We start from the raw sequence: 12985 nt of genomic DNA, 5'->3' as shown, positions 1-12985 counted from the left end.
AGAGACGGGTAGGTGAAGCCAGGGATGCATGTCAGAGGATTTGACATGCACAGAGATGCAGGGAAGCGCAGGGTTAGGGTGTAGCAGAGGAGAAGCCTGACATTTACACAGCGGGAAATGCGGGGGACATAGCACAGAATGTCAAGATAAGAGGGACAGAGTATCAGAAAAGGAAACATGGAAAGTAATTGGCCACTGCTTAATATGAGCTGGGGGTGGAAATCTAAGCCAGATTTGCATTTCCTGTTGCAAGGACCTGCAGCTGTCAGAAATAGGGTGAGAGAAACAGTTACCCTTTATAGCACACACCTTGGCCTAGTATCTGCACCTGCACCAGGCAAGCTACAGGGAAAAGCATGTTTTTGAGCAGCTGCCCTCAATTTAACGCTGCAGGGGAAACTAATTAAATGTATTACAAGTGACAGCTCTAAACAGACAGGCGTCCATACATGCGAAATGAAATGGACCAGTCAAGCAAAAATCCCTTCATTTCCCTAGACTCTTATCTGCCTTTGGAGGTTACCTCTCTAGGGATATGAGCCATTTTACTGGACTTTTATATTCTTTGTGTACCTGGAAGATTATGGCCATTTGACATGGCTTTAAAGCAATTGCAATCATTTGGATAGTCATCCTCAATGACATATAATCAGAGGAACAATTTAAAAGGCAAGCTCTAGAGATGCAGCTGAAATAATTAAGACTAATTAAAAGGAATGTAATATGCCTAGCAACAGGGTCCAATAGACAGAACACTGGGCTGGGAACTAGGAGACCTGGGTAGCAACTCTGCAAGTCACTTCACAGCTCCATGCCTTGGTTTTCCCATCTGTGAAAAAGGGATAATGATCCTCTTTTATCAAATGCTTTGAGATCTATGAATGAAAAGTGCTGCGACAATCTGGGGAATCTGTCTATATATGGCTAATGAGTTTTGTTTGATATTGGGGATTGCATTTTGAATGTGGGGCTGGTTGTCTTCTCAGTTGTCTTTTTACCTCCATGTGGAACTGAAATTCCCAGGAGTGGTGACACAGGGTTAACAGTTTCAGAGTAGCAGCCATGTTAGTCTGTATCCGCTAAAAGAAAAAGGAGTACTAGTGGCACCTTAGAGACTAACCAATTTATTTGGGTTAACAGTGGAGAGTTTTTAAAACTTCCCAGGGAAGGACCCTAGGACATACAATTGGCTACAGAAGAACCAGTCTACACAGGTGGGCTGGTAACTAAGTAATGACTCACCTGGTGGGGGCCATTGATCACCTGACAAGGCTGATGAGAGGGTCACACGGCAAAGGAACTGAAGGTTATAAAAGAAAGGCTCTTATTAGCCATGGGGGGCTAGAAGAGGAAAGAGAGCATCCATGCATAAAAGAGGGTACTCACTGCAGCGAGCAGACAAAAGTTCTATGATTTGGAGGAGAAGCTGTAAGAAAAGAAGGAGCCACAATACCCCCCAGAGCACTCTGACCTAAGCCCAAAGAATGCTCCAGAGTGGTGAGGAAACTGAGGTAGGGAAATGCGTGTGTTTAATATTTTGTCTGAATCTTTATATCATCTGTGCTGTCCAAAGTAAGAGGAGTGGTTTAGAATTCCCCTTTGCAAAGCCTGTGTTATGTGGTTCAACTCTCCTGGGTCCCTGAAATGGTAAATGGTGAACCAGTGCTGGTGCTCCGGGAAAGGGCATGGGGCAGCCTGCCTACTCTAAGGTCTTAGGCAGTTGGACTATGGGGTCTCAGGTCTCACGAGGGGGTGGAAACAGAGGATCTGCACCCAACAATGTGCCTGGAAAACCAGAGGCCGTGCCCAACACTGCTGGGACTCAGGAAGTTTAACAGCATGGGGGAACCCAAATGCGCCTGCCTGATAAGTGTCCAGAAGGGGAAGAGCAACTAGGCCTTTGTCAGGCACTTTCGTAGCTTAAACCTGAACCATTTAAAACCACTGAGAGTTTGGCTACTGACCCCAGTGGGAGCCAGCTTGGGGCTTGTAAGGCTACACATGAATACAGGATGCACACAGCTGGGTGCAGAGCGCTACTGAAGGGAGGATGAGGCTGGTTGATCTAGCGTTTAGGGCACTGGTCTTAGATTCTGGAGACCGGCATTCAACTCCCTGCTCTGCCACAGATTATGTGTGAGACCTTGTTTAGGCCTCAGTTTCTCACCTGTGAAACGGGCATAAGAGCCAGGCCCTGCTTCCAGGCAGGCAGTTGTGAGAGTAAATGAATTAAAAGACTGTCAGTGCTCAGGTCTGAGAGAAATGGGGGCCGTGTCAGTACCTAAGATGTGTACACAGAAGGATTTTTATGGGGCATAATGTGTGTGTGTTGAGGTCCAGAAAATTCCTGTGGGGATTTTGTGGAGCTCAAGAAATCATCTCCATTGGCACTGGTCCTTATGCCAGTCAAAGCAGGATTGGCCCTTACACAAAATTCCCCCTCAAGGTGCTACACCTGGATCCTTTCACTAGACTAGATCAGTGCTTCTCAACCTTTCTGGACTACTGGACCCCTTTCAGGAGTCTGATTTGTCTTGTGTACCCCCAAATTTCACCTCTCTTAACAACTTCCTGCCTACAAAACTGTCACAGCGTACTATTACTGGAAAATGGCTGACTTCCTCATTTCTACCATAGAATTATAAAATAAATTGATCAGAATATAAATATTGTATTTACATTTCAGTGTACCCGAAGCCTGAGCTGCTGCCCGGGGCCCAAGCCCTGCCACCTGGGGCTAAAGCATGTAACTTAGCTCTGTGGGGGCCCCTGTGGCATGGAGCCCCAGGCAATTGCCTGGTTGCCTCCCCATAATGTCAGCTCTGCACTTGCAATCCCCCCAAACCTGTCCCATGACCCCCCAGGAAATTATGACCCCTAGGTTGAGAAACACTGAACTTGGCAAATATCTAGATGAGTTGACGTACCCGCTGGAAGACCTCTGCATACGCCGGGTTGAGAACCGTGGACTATACTGTCAGTCAAGTGCCTTTTTTCTTCTTTTAAACCCCTGAAGGATATTTTTACAACTTCTGTGATCAAATGAGCACACGTGGCTGCCCACACTAAACCTACTACATGATCAGTTCAACCCGTCCAAGAATTCCCCAGCAGGAAGTTTTCCCATTGCCTCCGTTGGATAGGAAGATAGTTGCCATCATTGCCTAGACACCTACCAATATTCCCGGCCCAGGCTGTAGTCACAGTGATGTCGTCTATGTAGACAGAAGGGGTTGTATACAACACGACCGGCCGGTGAATTCCAGCGTAGTTAAAGAAATCAAACCTTGTGTTCTGAACAAAATAACCCCTAGGGTACCTGTGTGGGAGGGGAAAGGGTTACATTCCATTTCACAAGAATTAAAAAGCAAAGTACAGATGTTAGCGACTCACTTTACTCCTGCAATAGACCACGTCATCCCATTCAACAAACACTTGGACAAGCGGAATCCAGTAGATATAGTGTACTTGGACTTTCAGAAAGCCTTTGACAAAATCCCTCCCCAAAGGCTCCTAAGCAAGGTAGGCAATCATGGTATAAGAGGGAAGGTCCCCGCATAGATCAGTAACTGGTTAAAAGACAGGAATTACTCCAGATACAAAATTATTCAAGATAATTAAATCCAAAACTGACTGAAAAGAGTTACAAAGGGATCTCACAGAATTGCGTGACTGGGCAACAAAATGGCAGATGAAATTCAGTGTTGATAAATGCAAAGTAATGTACATTGGAAAACATAATCCCAACTATACAGATAAAATGATGGGGTCTAAATCAGCAGTTTTCACTCAAGAAACTGGATAATTCTTTGGAAACATCTGCTCAAGGGGCAGCGGCTGTCAAAAAATGCTTAAGGAACCATTAGGAAAGGGGTAGATAAGAAGATAGAAAATATCATATTGCCTCTACATAAATCCACAGTATGCCCACACCTTGAGGACTGCATGCAGTTTTTGTCACTTCATCTCAGAAAAGACATAATAGGGAAAAGTACAGAAAAGGGCAACAATAATGCTTAGGGGTGTGGAACACCTTCCATAGGAAGCAAGATTAAAAAAGACCGGGAATATTCATTGTAGAAAAGAGATGACTAAGGGGCGATATGATCTAGGTCTATAAAATCAGGAATGGTTTGGGGAAAGTGAATGAGGAAGTGTTATTTACCCCTTCACATAACACAAGAACCAAGGGTCGCCCAATGAAATTAATAGGCAGCAGGTTTAAAACAAACAAAAGGAAGTACTTCTTCACACAATGCACAGTCAACCTGTGGAACTCATTGCCAGGGGAAGCTGCGAAGGCCAAAAGTATAACTGGGTTTGAAAAAGAATTAGGGCAATCAGTGGCTATTAGCCAAGATGGTCAGGGATGCAATCCCTGATCTGGGTGTCCCTAAATCTCTGACTGCATGAAGTTTGGACTGGCCAACTGGGCGATGGATCACTCGATAAATTAGCCTGTTCTGCTCATTCCCTCTGAGGCATCTGCCACTGGCCACTGTTGGGAGACAAGATACTGGGCATTAACAGGGATTAACGGGGCCTAATGTTACTTGGAGGTGCTGAATGAGTTCCTAGGACATGATGATTAATGAGGATAACTCTGGTGTGTAACTTCCACCACTGCCCTGGTAGCAATTCAGTGAACTCACTTAGACTCGTCCCTCATGAACTGAATGGAGCCGGGAGGCAGGGTCTGAGGTGTCAGCGTATTGTTGAGTGCAATGGTGATGCGACACGCAGCTCTGGAGCCGCCCTGAACAATCCTGCTTATGTCTGCCTCGAAGGGGAGGTGGCCACCTTCATGCTCAGTAACCTGCACACCATTGACCCACTGCAAAAGAAGAAACAGAAAGGGTGGGGTGGCAACATTAGATATCACAGGGAACCCTAGGCTGGGGGGAAGAACATGACCTCCCTGAATACTAATACCGGGGTCAGAGCTCTCCTCCCAAGGGCCCACCCCTGCAGCTCTTCTAGGCACTTATCTCCCAGTGGAGTCCCACAAAGCCAACATCACCTTCATGGGAGACTTATCGGGGTGCTTCAGATGCATCAATAACTGGTGTCCTTCAGCCCTGCAATGGGGCAACACTTTCAGCTACTAGCTCAGAGGATCAATGAAGCTAGAACTGGAAAAATACCACCAGGTCCTTGTTCTGAGCCCTCTGCACTTTGGACTCCAGATCTGTGGCTTGGCTCCACTTCTTATTTACAAACATAGAAGGTGCAGCTGGACTCGCAAAGGGAAAAACTGCAGAGTGCTGACTTAGGTCCATAGTTTAGACCTGGCCTACTACTATGTTGGTATAACTCTGTCCGTTGCTCCGGGGTGTGGATTTTTCCCTGAGCGACGTAGTTATGCCCAACTTAACATGTAGACAGAGCTGTCGATGGGAGACCTTCTCCCGCCAACACAGTTACCGGCTCTCGGGGAGGTGGATTAACTACGCCAACGGGAGAGCTCTCTCCCCTCGCTACGGTGGTGCAGCTACATCGGCGCTGCAGTGTTTTTAGTGTAGACCAGAAGTGGGCAAACTATGCCCGCAGGCTAGATCCAACCTGCCAGCTGTTTTAATCCAGCCCTTGAGCTCCCGCTGGGGAGCGGGGTCTGGGGCTTGCCCTGCTCTGGTGTTCCAGCCAGGGAGCAGAGTCAGGGGCTGCTCTGTACAGCTCCCGGAAGCAGCGGCATGCCCCCCCTCTGGCTCCTATGCATAGGGACAATCAGGGGGCTCTGCTCCACACGCTGCCCCTGCCCCAAGCACTGCCCCCACAGCTTCCATTGGCCAGGAACCACAGCCAACGGTACCTGCAGGAGTGGTGCCTGTGGATGGGGCAGCGTGCAGCAGAGCCTCCTGGCAGCGCCTCCACATAGGAGCTGGAGAGGGACATGCCGCTGCTTCTGGAAGCTGCTTGAGGTAAGAGCCAGCTGGAGCCTGCACCCCTGAGCCACCCCCCTGCACCCCAATCCTCTGCCCCAGCCCTGATCCCCCTCCTGCCCTCCGAACCTCTCAGTCCCAGCCCAGAGCTCCCTCCTGCATCCCAAACTCCTCATTCCCAGCCCCAGCCAGAGCCCTCACCACCTCCTGCACCCCAACTCCCAATTTTGTGAGCGTTCATGGTCCGCCATACAACTTCCATACCCAGACGTGGCCCTCGGGCCAAAAAGTTTGCCCACCCCTGGTGTAGACCATAGGTGCTGGAGCTTGGGATGCTGCCACGCCCCCTGGCTTGTAGTGGGTCCCATTATAAACAGGGTTTACTGTTTAGTTCAATGGCTCTCAACACCCCCACTATAAAAATTGTTCCAGCACCCCGGTGTAAACATGCCTGCCGCGTGTTGTCAGAACACACAGAGCTGCCACATTCTTCTATAATACAGGATGTGGGGGTCCCCTAGGGCAGCTTTTACTGTGGGTATCTCGAGAGCCTCTGAGCAGGGCTGAATGCATGGCGAATTGCTCACCGGGCCACCATACTTACAACTATGGAGTAGTAATGGGCACTGCCGACCCGAAGCACCACTCGGGTATTGAGGGCGTTCGGAAGCCAGCTCCTGGGAAGCAGCACCTCCTTCTCATACCAAACCCAGCCAGTGTATTTCCGCAGGTTGGGATTCTGAGTGAGCTCGTTGAAGCTGGCAGGTACTGGCATGTCGATCACAGGCCCACTCTGAGAGGATCAAAGGAGACAGAGGGTGAAATGATTCACTTGAGACTAAAAAGAAAACAGTGTGAAGTTAGGCTTCTGGGTTACAGGGCAAAAAGTTTCACGGGCACATCCGTTGTGGGTCAGAGTCTCATGTCCATCAACTGCTGTAAATTCACCAGGGGTTTCTGTCCCTTTACGTTACTTGGCTTTTTGGATTGGAATGGACCCCTACAAAATGCAAAGGGAAATTCTTCTCTCCCCGATTTAGATTGAACCTACCAGATTCTGCATAATTTCCACCTAAAATCATATCACATCAGGCTGACCAGAAACTCAGGCCCTAGCCCCATCGCAAAAGGCAAATTGTGTCCGAGTTTGGGGTTACGTTCATGTCGCCCTGCACTAACTGTTCAGGATTTACTGGCAATGTAGTTACACCAATTAGCCAGCAGGGAGGGCTGAGGGTTAGTAAACCTTTCATTAACCCACACAGGGCGGGATTCACAAGGAACTTTTACAGCCAATGTATCTATCTGGCTGTTGTGCTCATGTTTCCCATGTGGTTATAACTCTCCCCCTGGTCGCTGCTGACGAACAATCACGTGCATGAATTTCAAACACTGACCTGCACACTTAGTGAAGAGTGCCCGTTTCTGCTCCATCAATTCCAGTCCCCCCGCTGCTACTTTCACAAACTCCTTACACACAGCTGCCCCACACAACGCAGGGCATGGGAACGGCCAGTTGTACAATTAGTTTGTGTTATTTCTACAGAATGGAGCCCCAAGCCCGAACAGGGATCTTTGGACACCTGCCATCACATAAATCTCTTTGGTACTCCTGTGGCGTCCATTCCCATCGTATTTATCCTCACAACACTCCTGAAAGGGCGGGAATTTATTATTATCCTTATTTGACAGATGGGAAGCCCAGAGAGTCTAAGGGCCGGCTTTTCAAAGGTATTTGCGTGCCTCAGGCTGCAAAAGGCCTAGGTTGATTTTTTCAAAAGCACTTAAGCCGGTTAATTTCCATGGGGTAGATATCTAATCTGGTTCGGTGCTTTTGAAAATCCCACTGGCTGTATCTTTAGGCACCTAAATACCTTTGAAAATGTGGCCCTAAGTGCCCTGCCCAAGGTCACCCAGGAAATCTATAGTGGAGCAGGGAATTGAACCCTAACCACGGGACCATCCTTTCTCGCAAATAATTCAGCCAATTAGGCACAATCCTTAAAGTCACTGATCATAGAGAGCAGTAGTAGTATGGCTGCCAAGAATTTGGGCGGTCTGGGGCCAGATCTTCAACGGGTGGAAACTGGTGTAGCCTCACTGACACTGAGTTAGCACCAGATGACAATCTGGCCCTTTGTCTTCTGAGCACTAGGTAGTTTTTCTACAGCTACAAAATGTGGCAAATTCAGTGCGTTTTTAAGCAAGAGGCTCTCGACGATATTTGCACACTGTAAAGGATTAAAACTATTCAGTGATCACAAACTATTCTGTTTGAATCTAAAGTGATTGAGTACCAGCCTATAAATATTAACGCCCCCCTAAATATTAAAAAATAATTGCATGCCTTTCAGAAAGTGTAACCAGTGGCTTGCTATTTTCCCTCCATGGATGACATAAGGAAACCCTAGAGATGGTATAATTATTTCACTATTACAGGTTCTCAAACTATATTACAAAATATAATACTCCATACAGTGTTTGTTCTCTCTCTCTGTCTCTCCCCCCTCTCTGAGATATTATTTCTCTAAGTGCCCCATAATTGCAGCACCTCACACTCCAATGGTTATTCCCCTTTAACAAAATAAACCAAAACATATCATTACATTACACCACTTTGCCTTCTTGTATTCATAACTATTCTGAAGTAAATTCTATATTTACTGTTGACATGTTTTCATTTGGAAAAGATTCAACATTTACTCCATTATTTTTGTATTGGCTATTTGTTAGAATCATTCTATATTTCCCGAATTTTGCAACATTGAGCATGTATAACTACTCTTTAGAGAATGGTATTAATTTCTGAAGTACTAGGATTGCTGTAATGTTTTCTACAGTTCAATCAAACGTTCATACACGTTCCAAGATTCCTGCTTCAGGCCCTTGTGAATGAAACCGAGAAACAATAAAAGCCTGCTCAGTTTTATTGATTAGTATTTGGAAAGCATCTTGAATATGAAAAGCACTACTCAGATGCTAAACATTATTCATGCAATGCAGGAAGTAAACAGCAACTGATTTGCCTCAAGTTAAATAGAAAAGGGGAAGCTAAAATCACATGCCCAGATAACCGGAAAAGAACAGTTAAGTTGTACTACCGAAAGATCCTTTTTTTTTTTTCTTTCCCTCCCCCTAATACAGTATTCACACCCATGCCTGTGTTTCAGGAAACGGCAAGTGAAGGTCAGGATGGAAACTGATATAACAAAGAGCAATTGGAGGAAAGGGGCTCTTTTTCCCTCTTGTCTCATGCTGATATTTATGATGCTCATTTCCTGCTTTTCACGAGAGATGGGCCTGAACCAGCCCCCTGATCCGAATCTCACAGCTCCGTTTGACCTCTGCGGAGGACTTGCTTTAAGGGGTTGAACTCCTGGTGCTGGGACCGTGGCGTTTTCACCCATCTGCCCCGTTACAGAGATGGGCTCATGCCACTGGATCCAAACTCCGGGCCTGGGTTCTGGTTCGGGCCCCAAGCCCTGGCGACAAAGGCATTTAACTCGCCTGCAGCGGGGACCCAGTGGAAACTCTCAGCTCCCAGGCTGGCCCGACGTCTCTCTTCGGTGGCCAAGGCCAGTGGCAGATACCCTCTTTGCCACTCCTGCCCCAGCGGTGCCCCCCCCCCATACCTGTCTCAGGGGCTTCCGGTACCACTGCTGCACAAACCCCTGGTCCCGCTGCTCCGAGAAGTCGGCCCTGAAGCTCCAGATGCCATTCAGCTCCTTCAGCTCCCTGGAGGCAGACTCCCTGGGGTAGAGCATCCCTCCCCGCAGGGCGAGAGCCTGGCAGCTGAGCAGCAGCAGGCACAGAGAACAGCACAGAGCCATGCTGCTGTCTGCTGGGCAGCTCTGCAAGAGGCAGTCAGCTGAGCCAGGGCCCAGCTGACTGCAAGGAACACTCACATGACTTCCAGCTGGAGGCACCTGCAGCCATCTTGCTTATGGGCTTGCCAGGCTCTCTGTGTGCCTGAGACCTGTGACAGAACGTGGATGTGATCCCACTGACTGGGCCATGGGGCCAGGGGATTATAGTCTTTTACCTACACTGAGCCCGATTGCTAGGCACTTTACAGATCCATAAGAAGGCAAGATTTGGCCCCTGTCCTGACAAGCTCACAGTCGAAATAGGATAACAAATATTTCCCAGTGTAACTTGTACAGAGTTTGAGCCAGGTTCTGTTCTCAGGTTTCAGAGTAGCAGCCGTGTTAGTCTGTATTCGCAAAAAGAAAAGGAGGACTTGTGGCACCTTAGAGACTAACCAATTTATTTGAGCATGAGCTTTCGTGAGCTACAGCTCACTTCAGCAGTATGCATCCGATGAAGTAAGCTGTAGCTCACGAAAGCTCATGCTCAAATAAATTGGTTAGTCTCTAAGGTGCCACAAGTACTCCTTTTCGTTCTGTTCTCAGTGACTCAGGATTGCCCACCCCAGGCATTCAGAAATCATTACTCAAGTCGTCATGTTCCCCCTACACACACACACATCAGAACTGTAAAATAATAATGTAGATTCTTTTTAATCTTCTGGGTTTTTTTTAAACCTTTCAGATGCTTTTGGGTCAGCAAGCATTTTTCCACAACTGTGAGAGCTAGAAGTTAATTTTATTACAATAGGAAAACTGAGGTCCTCACATACTCATATGACTCCAGGAGCTGGGGCTTTAAGAAACACACCACGTATCATGAGAGTTGGCAACCCTGTAGGTAAACCCAGAGGGACTCAACCTAAATAGGTGGAGTTACTCTGAATTTCAATGACAGTAGAAGTTTGCCCTGTGACTTTAGGGCCCAAATTTATTTCCAGGCTGGTAAGAAGGGAGACATGATGTTCATTTAAAATACTTGCGAGGTGCTCTGCTACCATGGTGATGGAAGCCCCATAAGCACATACACAGATGGATATAAACTGGCCATTAATAAATTTAGGCTTGAAATTAGATGAAGGTTTCTAACCCTCAGAGCAGTGAAGTTCTGGAACAGCCTTCCAAGGGGAGTATTAGGGGGGAAAAAAACTGGCTTCAAGACTGAGCTTGAAAAGTTTATGGCGTGGGTGTACGATGAGACTGCCTACAATGGCATCCAGCTGATTTCTGACTGCTATTAGCAAATTTCTCCAATGGCCAGTGGTGGGACACTAGAGTGGGAGGGCTCTGAGTTATTAGATAATTCTTTCCCAGGTGTCTGGCTGCTGGGTGTGACTACATGCTCAGGGGCTAACTGATGGCCATATTTGGGGTCAGGAAGGAACTGTCCTCTGGGCAGATTGATAGCAGGGTTTTCGCCTTTCTCTGCAGCCTGGTGGATTATCTGTAACTTGACATCTTTAAATCATTATTTGAGGACTTCAGTAACTCAGCCAGAGATGATGAGTCTATTACAGGAATAGGTGAGTCAGGTTCTGGGACCTGCGATGTGCGGGAGGTCAGACTAGATGATCATGATGGTTCCCTTCTGACCTTAAAGTCTATGCCACCGATTCTGCTTGCCTTCCTTAAGCAGTGTGTAGGTGTTACAAAGAGAGGTAATGGCTAAGAAAGATAAGCCACCTGCGTGATTGTAACTGGGGCTATTCCTGAGCGGTACTAGTGAGAGGATTGGACCCTGAGGCCCTGATTTGTCAATTGACGACACAGGGGTGCACTGCTGCACCTGCATGGAACTCCATAGACTCCAGTCCGTCCGCACGCTGTCAGCGGCAGGGTCAGGGCTGTAATTCGGGTAGCAGCTTTCATTCAAACTGCATCCCCCAAACCTCGACGGGATTAAATGCTGTTTAGTGGCAGCGGAGGAAGACTCACACAAAGGCAAGGGTGGGAGGAGATGGTTTCAGATGGATTTTTTTTTTCTGGGTACAGTAGTTTTTTTCTGGTTCACTTCAGTCTCCTGGCTTGCAAGTCAAGTGGCCCCAGTGACTGAGCAGCTGGAAGTTAGTCACTGGAATCTTGTGTCCCAGTGACTCACTTACAGAGACAACAGCTGTTTATTCCAGCATGGTATAAGTGAAGGGATTGGCCCCACTTGCGGGTGATGGAGAAGGGGTGGGAGGTATGTTAGACAGCTTGTGTTCATGGAATGCTTGGCCATGCAGAACACCTGGGTATGATTCTCTGCGCAGCTCTCTTGTTCCTTGGGTCGGCAGGACCCTGTGTCACACAACACATACCCCTCTGGCTGTTTAATGGTTGTTGATTGACATTAAGGGCCATCACATTAGTGGGTGGCTAAAAGCTGCTGACTGAGTGTGGAGATGTCTCAGCTACAGAAGGTTTGGGAAAAGAAAGAAAATAGCTGCAAAGTGGAGGCTGGGCCGTGAGTAACGTGGGCACTGCAGCTTTAATAAGATAATGCTTGAAGTGCACCTCTTAGCAACCCAGCTGATTTTAATTTTTTTGGGGGTTGGGGGCTGGCTCTGCAACCCATAACACACGCACACTGAAGGCCAGGAGGTGACACTCCTTTTTGACCTGGTTGGTTTTGTGCATCAATCTTATTTCATGCCCTTTTCATCTAAGGCTCCACTTGTGCAGAGACATTGCTTTCCCTCTGCCAGCTAGCTAGCCAGAACTGAGCGAGCTCTGTGTCCTAAAATATGGAAACTGAGCATGTGACCGGTGCAAACAAGGTCAGGGTTGCGTGATTCTGAATTGCACCTTTTTATGTTAGGGCAATGGGTCCACCCTAGTACCAGAGAAAGGAAAGTCTTGACTCTTGGGAAATGGGGGATTATTTTTCATGGCTGAGCCTCCCCTCCCATTTGGAAAGCGCATTAACTTAGATGTCTTACATAGCGTGAAAGTGGCTTGTTTCTACCCCAACATTGATGTAACTGTGATGGTTGCAGCTATGCCAGCTTAAGCTGTGTTCTGGTCAGATCCCCTGCACTAAGCAGGGTGGCTTGTGGGCATACCTCGCTGGTACAGGTCCTTATGGGGGTTCTCTCTCTGGGTCGGTAATGAGCCACTGGCCCTGCACTGAGATGCCAGCATTAGTAGTCCGGGCCAGCCTGTTGCTGTCTCATTCTAAACAGCCTCATGCTTGCCCTTTGGTTTGGCTCACGTTCCAAGCTGGTCTTTTGTTGAACTAAAATTGCCCATCCTTACAGA

The 12985-nt window shown here is 47.6% G+C and overlaps 1 protein-coding gene across 3 annotated transcripts in view; it reads right to left on the bottom strand.

Moving 5' to 3' along the window:
- GUSB (glucuronidase beta) overlaps positions 1–9755 on the bottom strand; it is a 30145-nt gene extending 20390 nt beyond the window's left edge. For all 3 annotated transcript variants that reach the window (XM_073315748.2, XM_073315747.1, XM_073315749.1), the window contains exons 1-4: positions 9512–9755; positions 6484–6672; positions 4653–4834; positions 3177–3319 (exon numbers count right to left, since the gene is read on the bottom strand). In XM_073315748.2, the coding sequence (XP_073171849.1) occupies positions 3177–3319; positions 4653–4834; positions 6484–6672; positions 9512–9709 (712 nt within the window). In that variant the 5' untranslated portion in view covers positions 9710–9755. The remainder of the gene's footprint in view (positions 1–3176; positions 3320–4652; positions 4835–6483; positions 6673–9511) is intronic.
- Between the last annotated feature and the right edge of the window lie 3230 nt (positions 9756–12985).

This window comes from Lepidochelys kempii, chromosome 17, assembly GCF_965140285.1.
Source record: "Lepidochelys kempii isolate rLepKem1 chromosome 17, rLepKem1.hap1, whole genome shotgun sequence".
NCBI classification, from domain to species: domain Eukaryota; kingdom Metazoa; phylum Chordata; order Testudines; family Cheloniidae; genus Lepidochelys; species Lepidochelys kempii.
Note: the sequence above shows the minus strand (reverse complement) of the source record. Positions and strands in the feature narration are given on the sequence as shown.